This window comes from Schistocerca cancellata, chromosome 1 (genome assembly GCF_023864275.1).
Source record: "Schistocerca cancellata isolate TAMUIC-IGC-003103 chromosome 1, iqSchCanc2.1, whole genome shotgun sequence".
Lineage (NCBI taxonomy): Eukaryota > Metazoa > Arthropoda > Insecta > Orthoptera > Acrididae > Schistocerca > Schistocerca cancellata.
In genome coordinates, this window is record NC_064626.1 from 822,236,224 (window position 1) to 822,255,663 (window position 19,440).

The 19,440-nt window shown below is 42.7% G+C and overlaps 1 protein-coding gene across 1 annotated transcript in view; it reads left to right on the forward strand.

The window, feature by feature from the left end:
• The first annotated feature begins 262 nt into the window (after nucleotides 1-262).
• The window catches only part of LOC126105574 (glutamate-gated chloride channel-like), a 114,301-nt gene continuing 95,123 nt past the window's right edge, over nucleotides 263-19,440 (forward strand). The window contains exons 1-2 of the mRNA XM_049912343.1: nucleotides 263-342; nucleotides 14,164-14,255. Coding sequence (XP_049768300.1) covers nucleotides 263-342; nucleotides 14,164-14,255 — 172 coding nt within the window. The remainder of the gene's footprint in view (nucleotides 343-14,163; nucleotides 14,256-19,440) is intronic.

Consider the following 19,440-nt stretch of genomic DNA (forward strand, 5'->3'; position numbering starts at 1 on the left):
ACATCCCACATCATGGTGACATGAAGCAAACGTGGTGTATGACACGTGTGACTAACTAACTAAAACGCCATAGTGTCTAGACCAGTAGAGATATAGTCACTAAATGAAACGCAAGTTTAACTGCCACGCAGACTTTCGGCATGAGGCGGCTCAAATGCCGCCTGCTGAACCTCGCGGAGGTCCTCTGCCAGATCGGTGCTTCCTAATGCCGTCTTCTGTGTGCTCCAGGAGAGGGCGGGGCCGACTGCTCGCAGACGTCACTATGGCTGCCGCTGAGTGTTCGGCGGCGGTGCGGCTCGCCGGACTAGCGACGGTGCTGCTCCTGCTGCTGCCCGGCGTGAGGTGAGTACTAACCGGACAGCTTACGGCTGCAGGGACGGCTTCCCTGTTGCAAGTAAGACCAAAGATTGTAAACCATTGTCACGAGTATTTGTGAGTTACAATGCCTTTCATTAACAGGGCACATCACTTTCTTACAAATATACTCACTGATTATCTTCTCCTCGCTAATACTATCGTATGAAACTGCCTAGTTTAGTGTTCCATCGCCGGCCGGGGTGGCCGAGCGGTTCTAGGCGCTACAGTCTGGAACTGCGCGACCGCTACGGTCGCAGGTTCGAATCCTGCCTAGGGCATGGATGTGTGTGATGTCCTTAGGTTAGTTAGGTTTAATTAGTTCTAAGTTCTAGGTGACTGATGACCTCAGAAGTTAAGCCCCATAGTGCTCAGAGTCATTTAGTGTTCCATCCGACGGAGAGATCACCATTAAAAGCCTCGTATTCTTTTCTATGACATTAAATTCCTGTGGAGGCATGTGATCCCACTTCAGTCAGTAGTCAATGATAAACTGGACAACTTGATCGCAAACTTTTTATGGCTTATATGACACACTGAGTAAATCATAAGCTGGTGGACAGAAACTGTAAACTCTAACTTGCTGACCAAAATTGGTTATGTAGGGAAATAATTTGATTATAAGCATATGTTCAGGTGAAGTATTGCCGTCATACGACTGCAAGTTTTTGTTATTTGTTTGTTTCACTTTCACGATTTCGGCTGCAAAGCCATTTTCGATAGCAAGGTGAAAAAAAGTCAGTAAACATCAGACATGTCTGAAATGTCTTCATAATATTACAAAACGTATGTGAACATACATACCAGTCGTATGTAATCACGATGATTTCATTTGAAAAGTAAATTGTGACGGTGGTGCCCAACGAAGGAAAAAAAAATCATGAGCGTGTTTAATGTCCCATTAAAATAAAGATCACTCTTCTAGAGCTTATGAACGATTTAATTCAAAACACCTACGTTCCTGAGCAACTAAGGCTGTTCAGAATGACACTATTTCACAAAAAAAGATCACTCTTTCCAAACAGTGTTCTTAATCTCATGTATCTGTAAGATCTTGAGTAATATGCCAAAGGACAGATAAGAGTAGTACATCTCCAAAGTGTGTATGGTTTCTGGAAAAATGGCAGCACAATAAACTAGATACCTCTGTAACAGATGTGCTGCCGAACTTCTCCAACAACATGTATATGTCTGCAGCCTTTCTTGTTACAAAGGATCATAGCGCCGTGTTGGTATTTCCGCAACTGGAAGCCAATTTGACTGTTACTCGATGATGTATATTTAGAAAATATGAAAAGATTATTCTGAGTCCACACCAGTCCCAAATTTGTTGTTGTAGACATATTTAAATTATTTAAGAAAGCAACATGTTGCCAGGTGCGGAACACATCTTCAGGTTATGATGCAATACAAAAGTCCCAAATTTGTTGTTGTTGACATATTTAAATTATTTAAGAAAGCAACATGTTGCCAGGTGCGGAACTCATCCTCAGGCTATGATGCAATACAAAAAAACGTTTAGTAAAAGTAGATATAGACATTAAGGTTTTTCTTTACAGTGTCGCCATTTGCTGTCGCCATCTGGGAAGAAACCGAACTGTTGCGACCCTTGCCTTGGGCTTGCGTTGTGATCAAGAGGTCCATTGTAGATTGGGGCTGAGTGATCCAGTGCACGCTCAGAGGCATCAGTGATACTGTTGTATCAATAATATTGTTTATTTATCGTGCAGACTTTACAGAGGTATAGTGTCTTCGTAGCTCCAGTCGGTAGTCGGGTGTGAGCGCACATGCAGCGAAAGACTGCTGATGACTCATCAGTTAGTCGTGACGCCACCGCCACAGATTAGTGTCATGACAGCGTTCTGTGCTGGTGATGGTGACGGGGAGAGAAGGTGTTGCGCATGCGGACGTTTTGTGATGCTGTCTTGAAGACAGCCTCAAGTGTGCTCAGGTGCAGACTGCTGACTGAGATTCAGGATGATGGTTGTTGTGAAGACGGTGCTAGTCATCCACTACACACAGATCAGGACTGAAGCACATGCCCGCGAGTTGGCCGGGAGGCTGTGCGGATTCGCCTCGCCTGGTCTCTGTGAAGGCAGCAGCTGGCAGATCGTTCGCGATGACACAATGGCGGAGGAGGGCTGGCTGCACACCAGTCTTCTCATCCGCAATGACGCGCAGCTAGCAGCTGCAAAACAGGGTTGTGGTGCGTATTACGTTGGCTGTTTCTCAGTGTTGCAGAGAGCAAGCAAGTAGCAGACTGTCCATCATCGACCTGCATGTTGTGGTTTCACTGAAACTCATAAGACTGCCATTCCCTGGTTTTAGCGATGTGGACGGAATGGTACCACGACAGAATGTCTTCTTGAGCTCCAGAAGCCTCTCTATTTACACTACTGGCCATTAAAATTGCTACACCACGAAGATGACGTGCTACAGACGCGAAATTTAACCGACAGGAAGAAGATGCTGTGATATGCAAATGATTAGCTTTTCAGAGCATTCACACAAGGTTTGCGCTGGTGGCGACACCTACAACGTGAGGAAAGTTTCCAACCGATTTCTCATACACAAACAGCAGTTGACCGGCGTTGTCTGGTGAAACGTTGTTGTGATGCCTCGTGTAAGGAGGAGAAATGCGTACCATCACGTTTCCGACTTTGATAAACGACGGATTGTGGCCTATCGGCCTATCGCGATTGCGGTTTATCGTATCGCGACATTGCTTCTCGCGTTGGTCGAGATCCAATGAGTGTTAGCAGAATATGCAATCGGTGGGTTCAGGAGGTAATACGGAACGCCGTGCTGGATCCCAACGGCCTCGTATCACTAGCAGTCGAGATGAAAGGCATCTTATCCGCGTGGCTGTAACGGATCGTGCAGCCACGTCTCGATCCCTGAGTCAACATATGAGGACGTTTGCAAAACAACGACCATCTACACTAACAGTTAGACAACGTTTGCAGCAGCATGGGCTATCAGCTCGGAGACCATGGCTGCGGTTATCCTTGACGCTGCATCACAGACAGGAGCGGCTGCGATGGTGTACTCAACGACGAACCTGGGTGCACGAAGGACAAAATGTCATTTTTTCGGATGAATCCAGGCTCTGTTTACAGCATCATGATGGTCGCATCCGTGTTTGGCGACATCGCGGTTAACGCTCATTGGAAGCGTGTATTCGTCATCTCCATACTGGCGTATCACCCGGCGTGATGGCATGGGGTGCCATTGGTTACACGTCTCGGTCACCTCTTGTTCGCATTGACGCACTTTGAACAGTGAACGTTACATTTCAGATGTGTTACGACCCGTGGCCCTATCCTTCATTCGATTCCTGCGAAACCCTACATTTCAGCAGGATAATGCACGACCGCATGTTGCAGGTCCTGTACGGGCCTTTCTGGATACAGAAAATGTTCGACTACTGCCCTGTCCAGCACATTCTCCAGATCTTTCACCCACTGAAAACATCTGGTCAATGGTGGCCGAGCAACTGGCTAGTCACAATACGCCAGTCACTACTCCTGACAAACTGTGGTATCGTGTTGAAGCTGCATGGGCAGCTGTACCTGTACACGCCATCCAAGCTCTGTTTGACTCAATGCCCAGGCGTATCAAGGTCATTATCACGGCCAGAGGTGGTTGTTCTGGGTACTGATTTCTCTGGATCTATGCACCAGTGGCGTAGCGTGAGGGGAGACTTTGAGACTTAGTCTCCCCTGTGTTCGTGCTTAAAAAATATGCAATAGCAATTCATAACAAAAATATAAACAACCTTCTACTAAGAGCTTTAAATGTGCGAAGACGTTAGTTTTGTAGCCCGCGCCGCACCCTGGGAATTCTTGTATTTGCCTGCTTGAGACTCTACTGCTCTCAGTCTCTGCCTCCCTTCCCTTACCTGGCTGTGCTAGTGGCATTCTCGGCTCCCCTCCACTTCCGCCCTCCACGAAGGCCGATGCGCTGCTCTTGTTGGCAGGTATCGAGACTAGTCTCTGCCGATTCTATGCTGGCTTTTAACACGGACGTGAACAGTCGCACGGTTTGTGTTCACAGTCATTCTTGTGTGATTTTAGTGCATATTTTCGTCGTGTCGCAAACATGAGTGAGCCAGCAACTGAACACCTTATAGAATTTTTATTAAAGACGCCTTTTTCTACGTTAACGTACGCAAAAAAGTGCGAATTGAAGGACAAACAGCCTAGTCCTATACTCAGTGTAGTTTTAAGTGAAGCCAAACAGAAACGCACTTTTCAGACAGCCTGCTACGAAAAGTATACTTGGCTGACAGCGAATGCAGTTAATAACAGATTATATTTTTATACGTGTCTTCTGTTTGGTGGTGAAAAGGAATGGTGCAATGAGGGCATTTGTACTATAAAGAACTTTGACAGGAAAGCACAAAAGCATCAGATATCAAAACGTCACCTGCAAAACAAAGAATCATTTCAGTTATTGGGCAAAAGTAGAACTGAGCACGCCGTTTCTGAAGCCGCACGTCTGACAGCAATAAAATACAACGAACAAGTTGCATCCAACAGGAGTTGGCTCGTCTTATTCAGGCAATTATGTTTCCTTGTAAACAAGAACTAGCCTTTAGTAGCCATCGAGAAGACGAATCCTCCAGCAACAAAAGTAACTATCTGCAATTGTTGGATTCACTAGCTCAAGGAGAGCAGTTAATCCGAGACCATCCATCAACATCTTCAACCTTTAAAGGAACTTCTCCATATATACAGAATGACGTAATAGCAATGATAACTCTGGCAGTTAATGAGAAAATAAAATCTGAAATTTAGAACTGCAGTTTCATTTCGATTCAGGCTGATGAAACATTAGACGTGTCATGCAAGAGTCAAATGAGTATAATATTCACGTACTCGTACTGTATTGCAGACAAAATTGAGGAAAGATTCGTTGGATTTTGCAATGTTTCTGGAGATAAAACTGCTGAAAGTTTGTCAAAAATTATTCATGCAGTATTGAAAGAATGGAATGTGGAAGGAAAAGTCGTTAGTGCAACATATGATGACGCTTCAGTAATGGCGGGCAGAGAAAGAGGACTACAACAATTGGTGAAGCAGTTCTGTCCCTATGCGCTGTTTATTCATTGTTACGTACACCAGCTGAATTTGGTACTGTTACATGCCTCCAAAATCATACGACAAGTACGCATGTTTGTAACTGATCTTACTGCATTCCATTCGTTTTTCAGTAAATCATCAAAACGAGGTGTATTTCTAACTGAGAAAAGATTTAAACTGCCACATGCACGCAACACTCGCTGGAACTTTCGTTCCAAGGCAGTTTCAACAATATCTAGTCATTTCTCAGAGCTATATAGTGTTTTTAATTATATAATTGATGATATAGACTCTCAGTGGGACCCAGAATCTTTGAGCTGTGCTGTGTGAATGAAACGACGGATGGATGATCCTACGTTTGTCTACTTGCTCTGCTTCCACCGAGGGTGCTTTGTTTATGTTGATCATCTCTTTAATGTTCTTCAGTCAAAATCTGTCAGTATAACTACTTGCCACGACGAAATAAGAACTGTTTTGAGAAACTTACGAAAATTACGAACGGAAACATTCGTTGATGAATGCATTAAATGCAGCTTGTGTTTGAATGGCAACTTATCATTCTGTGATAGTCAAAAGATATCTCTCAGGGCACTAAGTTACGAGGTACTGGATTTGCTAACTGTTCAGATGGAAAGAAGATTTTAAGACTTTCCCCAAATTCGGTTTGTTGAACTTTAGAACGAAAAGTGTTTCCCGAACTATCAAAAAGAATTCCCAATGTTGAAACTACTTCAGTTATTAGAACAGTACCCTTTTTCCAAACAAGAACAACTTGAAAATGAAGTGTGCAACATACGCTGATGAGAAAAACACTTATCTCAAAGAATCCTCTTAAAGTACATTGTCAACAATGATTTAGACTCTGTTTATGAAGAAACAACGAAGTTCCTGCGTTTGGTTTTAACCCTACCCTCAACGACAGCAAGCAGTGAACGAAGCATGAGTACTCTTAAACGAGTGAAGAATTATTTGAGGAATTCAATGTCCAACACCCGGCTGTCGTGTTTGATACGTTAACAATAGAAAAGACACAACTTGGAGAGCTATACAGTGATCAGATCTTTGTAGACCGAGTTAAGACTTATTTGCGAAAGGAAAAGACAGGCGCATTGCACTTGTGTACAAGAAAATACAAGTGCTTCTTCTCTTGTTGCCGGAGTTCTACAAATTTATCATCGTTTCTTGAACAAGTTAGTTATTATTATTATTATTATTAGTGGCGGTGGTAGTGGTAGTGGTAGTAGTAGTAGTAGCAGGTGTTGTTTTATTTGATGCATTTTGTTTCATTTGTTTAAATTATTGTTTATTGTATTATTTTGTCTCCCTATAACTGTAGAGTCTCCCCAACCTTTACAGCCACGCTACGCCACTGCTATGCACACAAATTGCGTGAAAATGTAATCACATGTCAATTCTAGTATAATATATTTGTCCAATGAATAACCGTTTATCATCTGCATTTCTTCTTGGTGTAGCAATTTTAACGGCCAGTAGTGTAATAGCCCAAACCTGAGCCCATGACGCGGTGGCTCTGAGTGTATGAGGGCATTTGTCCTCGTTTATCGGACCCATCCTTGCCTCGTTGAGGTAATTCAGTACTTATTCTGGGTCGACGAGCATGATTCTTTTCTGTCTACGTTTTATTTTGTAGTGGTGCTCGGGCAGTGAACTTTCATAGTGTTACCTCACAGTGCCTTTAAGGAGCACAACAGCGCTTGCTTTTCTGCCTGTCCCATTCTGAGATCTGTTGCATTGGCGGTACACTATGTTGACATATCGAATTGGCACGCAAGCCCAGAGCTAACAAACTTTTCTCCAAGCTCGCCTGGTAGAACTTTAATAAAATTTTAAGTTTGCACAATAAAATCATCCTGTGCATAACGGAAAGATAAACTAATATAAAGGAATATTTACTTCTTTTGTTAGTAAGCTGTTCTGATAACACGAACACGCGTGAAGAGCAGACTCGTGGAGTTGTTCGCTTATATTTATAAAATTTGGTTATGTAATATATTGTATTTCATATTTTATAATGAAGTCAGAGAGATGTCCCGTTTGTATCGTTAAGTGACATAACTGTATCCATTGACATGGGCTGAAGCCAGTTAAAAAAACAAACCATGTGTTTGCTTGTGTGGTGTCCCAGGTCACTTTATCTCGTCTCGACCGAGCCGATTCCATCGATCGTCATGGACCCAGCTCCGAGCAATTATAGTAATTGGTGTGCAGTGGTTGACCGGTCATAGATCAGGATGGCTCCTCAGACGACCTACAAAGAACGCAGCACCTATCTGTCTACATACGTCATGGCATTCTCGAGGTAATCTTCGCCAGGCTGCGCGTCGTCGGCCTTTATATTGTTCTACACGCTGGGCAGCCCGCCACGTGAGTCTCCCTCCCCCAAAGCGTGGCATGGCTCGGCGACTGTGGTGTCTTGCGCACCTAGAGTATACCCAAGAACAGTGGAGAAGTGTCTCGTTCACTGATTAGTCGCGATGTTGCTTGGAGAGTCTTTCTCGCCGCCAGTTCACCTAGAGTGTTCCAGGAACTCGTTGACAATATTGTGCAAAGGAACCAATATGACGGCACCCTTGTTCTGTGGTGCCGGCCGGAGTGGCCGAGCGGTTCTAGGCGCTTCAGTCTGGACCGCTACGGTCGCAGGTTCGAATCCTGCCTCGGGCATGGATGTGTGTGATGTCCTTAGGTTAGTTAGGTTAAAGTAGTTCTACGAGGGTTGCCCAGTAAATAATGCCCCATATTTTTTTTCTCCGAAATAAAAAATATTAGAAATGTGACACTTTAGGTGCGAGTTATTTGAAGTTTCCCGCGTGTGTACGCAAAGTTTCAATTTCCTCCGACAGAGAGCGGTGGTGTAGGAATGTTCTAAAATGGCGTCTGCAGGTGACATCCGTCATAAACAACGTGCAGTGATTGAATTTCTCGTAGCAGAGGAAGAAACCGTGGGCAATATTCATAAACGCTTGTGCAAAGTCTACGGAACATCTGCAGTCGATAGGAGTACTGTTGGTCGCTGGGCACAGAGGGTGAAAGCATCAGAGGGCGGTGCTGCGGAGCTCCGAGATTTGCCGCGGTCGGGAAGGCCTCCCACGGCTGTCACGCCTGACATGTTGCAGCGGGCTGATGTTCTCATTCGACGGGATCGACGCATTACGACTCGACAATTGGCACTGGAGTTGTCAGTAAGCAAAGGAAGTGTGGATGTGATTATCAATCAGCTTGGATACTCAAAAGTGTGTGCAAGATGGGTTCCTCGGTGTCTTACTGTCGATCACAAATCCCAAAGAAAAGACATTTCTTCCGATTTGTTGCGACGCTTTCACGTTGACGGGGAGGCCTTTTTGTCACGGATTGTGACAGGTGATGAAACTTGGGTGCATCATTTTGAGCCCGAAACAAAAAGACAATCGATGGAATGGCGTCATGCTTATTCTCCACAGAAGAAAAAATTCAAAACAGTTCCTTCAGCCGGAAAAGTCATGATGACTGTGTTTTGGGATTGCGAGGGCGTAATTCTCATTGATGTGATGCCAAAAGGCAGTACCATAAATTCAGAGGCTTATGTCAAAACATTAGACAAACTTAAGCAGCGCTTCCGGCGCCTTGGGCGTCATGTTAACCCACAGGATGTTTTGATTCAGCATGATAACGCTCGTCCTCACACAAGTTTGAGGACTTGTGAACACATCGCGAAACTGGGTTGGATAGTGTTACCCCATCCACCCTACAGCCCCGATTTGGCTCCTTCAGACTTTCACTTGTTTGGGCCAATGAAGAATTTCATTCGTGGAAGACGTTTTGCCGATGACGAAGAAGTGATTCACGAAGTGACAACCTGGCTCCGTAGGCAGAGTACAGATTTTTACCGGCAGGGAATACACGCTCTTGTGTCTCGCTGGAAAAAGGCCGTCGAACTTGAAGGAGATTATGTGGAAAAATAAAGCAAGTAGACAAAACATCAGTCTTTCACATATGTAAATTTGATTGTTGTGGAATAAATACTTCTGGAGAAAAAAAATATGGGGCGTTATTTACTGGGCAACCCTCGTAAGTTCTAGGGGACTGATGACCCCAGATGTTGAGTCCCATAGTGCTCAGAGCCATTTCAACCATTTATTTCATCTGTGGCAGCATCATGTGAAGAACACGTGTGTTACTGACATGTTAGGGCTACTTTGGCGCCCAAAATCTACAGAAGTGTCCTGAAACTGTTTGTGCGTCTTCTCTGTGGTACCCCTTTAGCTAAGCTAATTGTGATGGAATATAATGACACACAATACTGGGTTGGTCTGATGAATGATTACTTGTAGAAGGTGAACATCATGCATCTAGTGTAGAGAACTGACTCCCCGCATTTGAATCTTCTTAAACCCCCCTGAGACGCTATAAGCTGGTGGATTGCAGCCCTAACACAGCCACCACAGATCCCTGCAGATGGTGCTTTACTAGCATTGAGAGAAGTTCCCACAATCCATAACAAAAGATCTGGTCCACCTTCTGCCGTTGTCTATCCTATAGTGCCACATGAAAATATCAGACGTTCTGTGTGCACACGGTTGCGGAACACCAAACATGGTAAGCGCCATTCCGTAGTCATACCCGTAGAGTTCACATCCCTCTCTGTGTAACGCACCGCAGTGTTGCCACGTCGCACTTTAATGCCCACTTTGTCCTTGGGTTTCGTGTTGTTTCGTGACCTTTCGAAGATTCCTTAAGCTATGGAGGTGAGTGCGTCATTATCTCGAGAGCCGTGTTCTCTGTCTCAGCTCTGCCAGTAAATGACCTATTCACCGCCACCTCCTCGCCAGCCGAAGTCTACCTCGCAACCTGCTCCGCAGAAAACGTAGGTGCTCAGAATGCGAGAAGCGTGTCTGCTCGGTGCTGTAATTAGCCGTAATGCCGGTTTCCTGGAGGCGGTAGCGCTGGCCCGGACAATGTGGGTGTTTCCGTCGAGTGTGGGCGGTCCCAATACTGTCAGAGGCGATGCTGTAGGGCCGTACACTCTGCCCCAAACACAACAAGGCGCACAAGTATAGCCGAAGTAGCGCTGTGGTTAAGACACGTGGAAAAAGAACCAAACATTCCACCACGCTATTTAATCTAGGGCTTTCGTTGTTTTCTAAATCACTTGAAACAAATACCTCGGCTGCTTCTTTATAATACGCTAGCACTATTTTCTGATCCATCTTTGTCACAACCGAACTTGAGCCCCGCTGTTATCTATCTCTGCTTTGATGGGACGTGGATGATATCCCAGTTTTTGTTGCGCCTGTAGTCAAAATGGTTCAAATGGCCCTAAGCACTATGGGACTTGACATCTGAGGTCATCAGTCCCCTAGACTTAGAACTACTTAAACCTAACTAACCTAAGGACATCACACACATCCATGCCCGAGACAGGATTGGAACCTGCGATCGTAGCAGCAGCGCGGTTCCAGACTGAAGCGCCTAGTACCTCTCGGCCACAGCGGCCGGCGCGATTGTAGTCACAATGTTGTTAACAGTGAATATCCAAAAGGAAAAACACAAATGAATTTTGGTAGATAAATTGATCAAAGACAGACGAAAGATTTGGCTAAGACTGGATAGCCTCTGTTTATGGCAACCAGAACTGATACCTCCATCTTATAATCTGAACAGATTCACCGTGCGAGGTGGCGCAGTGGTTAGCACACTGAACTCGCATTCGGGAGGACGACGGTTCAAACCCGCGTCCTCCCATCCTTATTTAGGCTTTCTGTTGTTTCCCTAAACCGCTCCAGGCAAATGCCGGGACGGTTTCTTTGAAAGGGCACGGCCGACCTCCTTCCCCATCTTTCCCTAATACTATGGGACCGATGACGTCTCTGTTTGGTCCCCTCGCCCAGATCAACCATCAACAGATTTGATAACGGTGGAATACTCTAATACGACTACAATAAAAATATCTTTCTCGCAAACAAAGCATAGTGTTTTCACTGGACCCAGTTCTGCTAGTGGGATAGAGTACCTTAATTAGCTATCAAAACCATTCCCTACGTCACTTGACATTATTCATTTCTGTAGTCTAACTTACGTTTCTTCGTTAAAATAAGAACGAGCGTTGTGCGAGATGTGCTGAACATTTAGTGGAGATAGAGTTCAGCTGCACAGAAATAGCAAGTGGCAGGGTTTGAGCCACGTTCCTCCCATTTCCGAGTCAGTACCTGAGCCATTGCGTTCGCCGTGTTTGCTTTTTAAGTATGACACGTGTCTCCTCACACGTCGTCCTTTTCACTATCGCTGTAAATTTTAATCTAAATTCATAATTTGTTCTTAACAATTTTGCTGCATTTCCATTTACTACTACTAGTACCATTTAACATTTTGGGGACCACTTACACACACTTTTTTATGCAATTTTCCTACAGAATTATTTGTTGTGCTAAATAGGTGTACTTTTCGTGTCACAGAAAAAGAGCCAAGAATTTTCCCTGCTCCTAGATGCTCCAGCATTTAAATTTGTCAGATTCAGATGTTGGTGTTTTCACCACAATAACGACTTCAATTTGAAAGAGGGTATTCCAATCAACATTGTCAAAAGCTTTCTCTAAGTCTACAAGTGCTAGAAACGTAGGTTTGCCTTTCCTTAATGTTTCTTCTAAGATAAGTCATACGGTCAGTATTGCGTCACGTGTTCCAATATTTCTACGGAATCCTAACTGATCGAGGTCGGCTTCTACCGGTTTTTCCATTCGTCTGTAAAGAATTCGTGTTAGTATTTTGCAGCTGTGACTTATTAAACTGAAAGTTCGGTACTTTTCACATCTGTCAACACCTGCTTTATTTGGGATTGGAATTATTATATTCTTCTTCGAGTCTGAGGGTATTTCGCCTGTCTCATACATCTTGCTCACCAGATGGTAGAGTTTTGTCAGGACTGGCTCTCCCAAGGCCGTCAGTAGTTCAAATGGAATGTTGTCTACACCCGGGGCCTTGTTTCGACTCAGGTCTGTTAGTGCTCTGTCAAACTCTTCACGCAGTATCGTATCTCCCATTTCATCTTCATCTACATCCTCTTTCATTTCCATAATATTGTTCTCAAGTACATCGCCCTTGTATAGACCCTCTGTATACTCCTTCCACCTTCCTGCTTTCCCTTCTTTGCTTGCAACTGGGTGTCCATCTGAGCTCTTGATATTCATACAAGTGGCTCTCTTTCCTCCAAAGGTCCCATACAATGCTCCACGCATCCTTTTATACTGGCAGGTCAGCCACTCATGACATCCAGTGGTCAATTCAGCATTACACATGGATGGCGGGATACTTTTGATCAGATAGTGCAAATGTGCCCCATCGTTGCAATACATACGACATTGCAGTGCCTTTGTTATTCCGAATTACGATGCAGTGTTACTTCGGACAGGCAAACACTGTAACACCGTATTTATCCGCCGTCACCGGGCAGGCGAATTTCAAGTGGTGTCTCCCCTGTACGAATGTACAAGTGCAGGGTGTAAACATATGGTTGACGACATATCGAAGTTTTGCTCTGGCCGTGAGGCGTGCTCGGATAGCATGAAGGTGAGGAGGCAGCTCGCGATAAGCACGAAATCCAGGTTCGAGCCGCGGTGCGGCACAAATTTTCACTGTCGTCATTCCATTATACAGCAGACGGTTATCGATACCCGCAACTGGGAATACATTTAATGTGTATAATTACAATAGGCCATATCCAACCATAGATTAATCGAATGAATGTTGGAAACAATACCTCGAGAGTACGGTTTACATTTAACAGTTAATAAATTTCTTTCTTGCTTTTTAAAGCACCTTTTTTAATTTTTAATTTAGTATCTCAATCTTTAAACGATATAAAGTTGAAAAATAATTTTTAGATTTCAAAAATTTTCAAATGTGTGTGAAATCTTGTGGGACTTAACTGCTAAGGTCATCAGTCCCTAAGCTTACAAACTACTTAATCTAATTCATCCGAAGGACGAACACACACACCCACGCTCGAGGAAGGTTTTGGATTTGATGTTTCCAGTAATGACGTTCTGGTTTCATCAATACCACGCTAAACCTGGGATAAATAGATTCAAAGCACATCGAATATGAGAGCTGTTTTGGGATAAAGAGCTTCGTACTACGGGGACCTTTTATATCACCGCCTAAGCTAACATTCTCCAGAGACGCAGTCTTGGTTGACGACTGTATTCTCCCACACTGAGTTTTAGCAGCTCAATATTGCGCACTTGGATCTTTGCGATATCAGTGCATGTTTCTAAAAGAGTTAATTTACAAGAGACACTTTATCCAGAATTGGATTACGCGTTTAAAGTAATTTTCGCTAAATGAGTTTTGAACGAGGGAGCAACGTGTGCAGTGAAGTAATAGAAGAACGCTTCGATTCTTGGAACATGGCTCTTATGTGTACAGAATAATGGGAAAGGAGAAAGACAGAAGTCTCAAAGAGACTTGGGTTGTGGCATTTTACACTAGCGCCACCACATTAAGTCTGACGTGTGGCCGAGTGGTTCCAGGCGCTTCAGTCCGGAACCGTGCTCCTGCTATGGTCGCAGGTTCGAATCCTGCCTCGGGCATTGATGTGTGTGACGTCCTTAGATTAGTTAGGTTTAAGTAGTTCTAAGTCTAAGGGACTGATGACCTCAGATTTTCAGTCACATAGTGCTTACAGCCATTTGTATTTGTTCCAGACGAGTTATAATTTGTTTCGTGTTTCCAGAGCCATCACTGGAGAGTCTGAGATCCTGGAGCGAATACTGAACCCCACCAAGTACGACCGCAACGTCAGGCCGCCAGCAGAAAACGGCACAGGTAAGCAGACTATCCAGTGACATGTGGCGTAGGCCAGCTTTCCAGCTTCTGTTGTTCATAACAGACTGAAAGGATCCATCATAGTGAGGTCGAGAGACTTTCCAGCATCGCTAGCAATACAAATTACATCTGATTCTAGCCGACCACTATGGAAGTGTTTCACAAACTTATTTGGTACTTTAAATCCTCGGAAACGGTACCAAAATTTCGTCTCAAGAGTCCCAAGAGATTGCTTTATTTGTTGTGCTTTTTGTTGACTACTTCCCCAAGCAGTTTCCTTACGTTCGACATAAACCTTCGGCACAACAGTTTCTAATAGAAGAAGGCGTGGGCATAAAATACAAACATACTTAAGAGATTTCGATCAAAGTTGGTACGGTGGCTCCTAATTACGAACCTGGCATACGCGGGCCTCACGTTCAAGTTAAGGCAGCGTTTACCTAGTTTAATACGTTCGATGTCTTTAGGCAGCTATAACTTGTTACGTTGATGTGAGAGTATGTGGAGCGCAGACTGTAAGAAACCTGACGAATCGAGGTGGCCGTTCCAATAATTCGTACTCCAAATATCTTATTTATCCATCTATTAAGGACATATGCACTTTAGCTGCTTTTCTTTTTCAATACTGGTATATTCTCACGTATTTTAGTTTGGTAGAGAGTTTTATAGTACTCGCCCGTTATTGTGTTACCCGTTACCAGGTAACTGATGACAAAAATTTTTTCTTACCTGAGAAAACACTGACCATAATCTTTCACGCAGATGAAATAAGCTTCGTTTCCTCTTTGAGGCGAATCACCCGCTTACACCTACCACTTTGCTTATGTTTACCGATTTTGCTTGAAACTGTGACCTCACGTCTCATGTAAATAACAAATTCGCCCTTAAAATGGGATTGATTCTTTGTAAAACCAGTCAAAAGTTACTTAGGATTCCATTTTCCCCTGTTGTTTTGTCCAGAATTTAATTAATGTGGAATCTATTTTGAAAGAACATTCTTATAGTTAATACTCACGTAAGAGCTTCTATTATGGCTATGGGGTAAGCAATTTCAGATACCTTTAATTGTCGATCTCCCAGTACTTGTCTGTAAACTTCCCCGAAGTTTTGATCTTTGGGTGAAAGCATGAGAAGATAGCCTTGACAAGCATCACTCTCTGGGAAAGTACTGCAGCGTTTGAACTCTGCCGCCATCTTATTTACTGAAATGAATGCGCCGTTTCTTTACAAACATTCATCATTACCTTGTGTAGAATTATCATTAGCGACAAACCATCCGTACCGAAGTATTTTATGTCGTCACAGGATTTCAGTATATTAGTTTGAACGAAACACGCGCAACAGGATTATTCTAAAACGAGTATAAACTCAGTGCTCTACAGATCTGGCTCACTTTATTTCACAACAAAACAGAAACAAAATTAACCGATTTTAGAGATATTTCTGTGCCACGCTAAGATCTAATCACGCACACCTGTTCTGTATCGGACGTATTAGTACAAGTTGTGCAATATATGTCTGTATGATTTATTCTCCAATCGTTGACCAACACGCAATGCACATTAAACATTCTTTGTTACACTGTGATACTGATTCTCTACTGCTTCATAATTTATACACTTTTCCCCTTTTCTGCTGGGGATGTCAACATTTTTTTTCACTGCACATCAATCTGTAATCAAAATTGTAAATATGCCAACATCCAGTATCACTGAAAAGAAAAGATATGGGCATTGTAATGTCTCCTATCCCCATTCTAAACAAAACAATGTTCTTGGCCACTAGGTGTAGCACTAAAAGTTAATAAGTAACGGTCACTAAACGATCACCTAAGTGTTATTCTTTTCGGAACTCTTCATCTATGCCTGGAATTCACTCAACATTTTAAAAAAAGTTCTTGTTAACTTAGAACCACTTAATAATACAAGTATCAATAGTGATTGACTCTGTGTAGCCTGACGAATGTTGAAATTTTGGGGTTGAAATTGTGGGGTTTCATAGCATTACTAAGGGCTCACTAACTAGTTAAAACCCAAATATAAATCATGTGTTAGTAACAAACATTGAAAATAAAACAAATATCCCTGCTTTGCACTGACTTATATCACAAGTCACATAAAATTTTTCTAGTTAACAAGACTCTACCACAATCGCTAAGACTGAAAACATACTTCAGAGTATGCCAAATCATCTGGACACACAAACTTCTTAGCATAATTCGTAACTGTGTAACAATCTATAGACTAAACTGAGTGTTTATAGTATAACTGTTAATTAGCATCACTATTCCTAAACTTGGAGTCGACCAGAAATTTTCCACATGTCACTTAGCTACTGATATTTTCTACATCCTCATTACAGCACACTCTTCGCTCAATAACTGGAAATGAGTATCACAGTACCTATACTTGCGGCGAAGCACATTCGACTCTCTCTCCTTTTATCTCTTTCGTTATCTCACCACAACTTTCCTTTCTTGAATCACTTTAGGATCATTATGTAGGTAAGCTGAAGATACTTCCGGTAATTTTTTGGCGGATAAGCTATCGAAATCTGATACTTGTACTTATTGTATTTACAAGTACTTATTGCTCTTGCGTTTGACCAATACCAGAGAGAGTGAGAGAGAGAGAGAGAGAGAGAGAGAGAGAGAGAGAGAGAGAGAGAGTCACAAATTGTTACAAATATAAACCGTAGCAAGAGAAAAACGTATTCTTTTAGCAACCGTGTACACTCTAAGTGACTCTCGTTGGCGTGAATTAATGTACCAAAAATACTACTGTATCTCCAAAACAGCAAGCGATACTTAATCAGTTATTCGGTGAAGTATAGATATATTAATGGGTGTTCTTGGTCAGATTCTTCGTTTATCAAATAATGCCCATTTATTTTCGACCGAGGCAATGACATTAATATACCATAAATACTGATCGATCGCTCACGACAATTGGTAAATCCATTTTATATGTCAGTTTTCTATGTCTCTTCCCTCTCTTTTTGATCGTTCACTCCATATAGAATCCCAAGTTTCTTTCATAGATATTCATGTTACCAACATTTACTAGTAGAATAGTGCAGTGGATACTTTACCTATCTAGTTATGAAAACCCAAATTACACCAAACAAAACAATATGCTCTCTCTTGATCCAAAAACAGTTTACAAAACAGAACTACGACGTTAACATTTGTACAATCAGATTTACAATTACTTTCGAAAACATGGTACAGCTACTTTTGCATATAGTTACAAAAATGTCATCTCTGGATGACGATAAATTAATATAGTGGTGACGACTAATGGTAATTCCGCCTGGCGTGTGCTAGTGTTCTATAGAAACAACAGATAGCGCTGCCGTGTTCTCACAACTGCTCACTAATCATACGATAACTATAATGTTCTTTTCTTCCAACTGCCCGCCCCCTCTCCCTCACTCTGGACAATCCTAGAGTCATATCTTTAAGGAATAAAAAGTGCTCCCATCCTTGTGGATGCACGTTAAAATAGTTCAAAGCCCATGTTAGACCCACACTCATTGCTAAGATTAGAAGATGGAGCGAGAATCCCAAATAGTTTTGTCGGCAACGCCGTAGTGGAGGTCGTTTGCCATTAACTTGTTTTCGATCTGTCCACAATATATGGATCTTCATAATGAAGATGGCCACTCTGGGTGCTTGTGGAATGAAGTGATATGAATATGCTTCTGTTATGGCTAAGGAAAGAATGAAAGGTAGAGAAAACAAATGGTAGCAGGTGGCGTACGCCTGTAGAATAGTACGAAAGAGGCCGTCCAACTTAGTTTCTACATCTTATGGTGAAATATCGAGATAAGGTCACCAGCAACTGTACGCCGCTAACTATTCTTTCCTTTCCTGTCAAATTCTAGCTATTATAATAACAGCACACAGTATTGTTGTTACAGTTATTTTTTAGTCTTCTATTGCTTATATTTAAGTGTTTACACAGAAAAATTTTATGTGCTTTCATCAGTGCGTACGTAATAATTGTCGGGTCATAAGTTACTTATTTTAACTAAGGTTTGTAATTGATAGTGTACTGCGGCATTCATGTGATCCTAAGGTTGCGATGAACACTGTTGAACAGCAAATTTACCTACGATTACGTAAAACGAAGAATTTATATAGAAAGACAAGCTTTCAGGAAACCGCTCAACGTTGTTCTGAGAAAAAGCTATAGAAATGAAACATTCATCCTCTTTTACCAGCTCCGGAGTCCGCCCCAGTAGCTGAGTGGTCAGCGTGACGGATTGCCGTCCTCCGGGCCCGGGTTCGATTCCCGGCTGGGTCGGAGATTTTCTCCGCTCAGGGACTGGGTGTTGTGTTGTGTTCATCATCATTTCATCCCCATCCGGCGTGCAGGTCGCCCAATGTGGCGCCGAATGTAATAAGACCTGCGCCAAGGCGGCCGGACCTGCCCCGCGAGGGGCCTCCCGGCCAATGACGCCAAACGCTCATTTCCATTTCCACCAGCTCCGGAAATTCTGTGAGACATTCAGCCTGGAACAGAGTTACCTATTAGTGGACACGGGAATGAAAGAACGAAAAATAAAAAATACTGAACTCTTTCTTCAAATGTTCCTTTTCAGAGCAAAATCGAGATATACTCAGCTGCAGTATCATCGCTAAGATCAGTCTAAGAAGAGCGTTATTAGGATCTGAAAGCAAATGAAATCAATAAAATTCAACAGGGATCTTGCGCATGGTGGAATTTCTGCCAAGTAATTACTCACATATTACAGCTGAATTAACTCTGCTCTTAATTATATTTGATAGCAAATCCTTTGAATAGGAGATTCATTACAATGACCAGAAAAGGACACAGATCACATTGGTGAATAACAAGCAGCCAATCGGACAAAATCTGTCGTACTATAATAAATCTTGAGGTCGTTAAGTGAACCGTGAATGCATTGAAATTTACGCATTAGCCCATTAACACAACAAATTTTAGAGTTAAATTTGATCATAAAATTAAATGTCAGCTAATACTGGCATCTCACATAAATATCTTCGAGAAAGCAAAGCTTTCAAGCTTCAACACTTAATTTGAACATCACAAAATATTAGTTGACAATGATTAATGTTAAAGGCAAATACAAACCGCGAAAAATGTGATTATCCAACTTTAAACATATGTCGTCTTCTTTAACAATCTCCTGCTCCTGG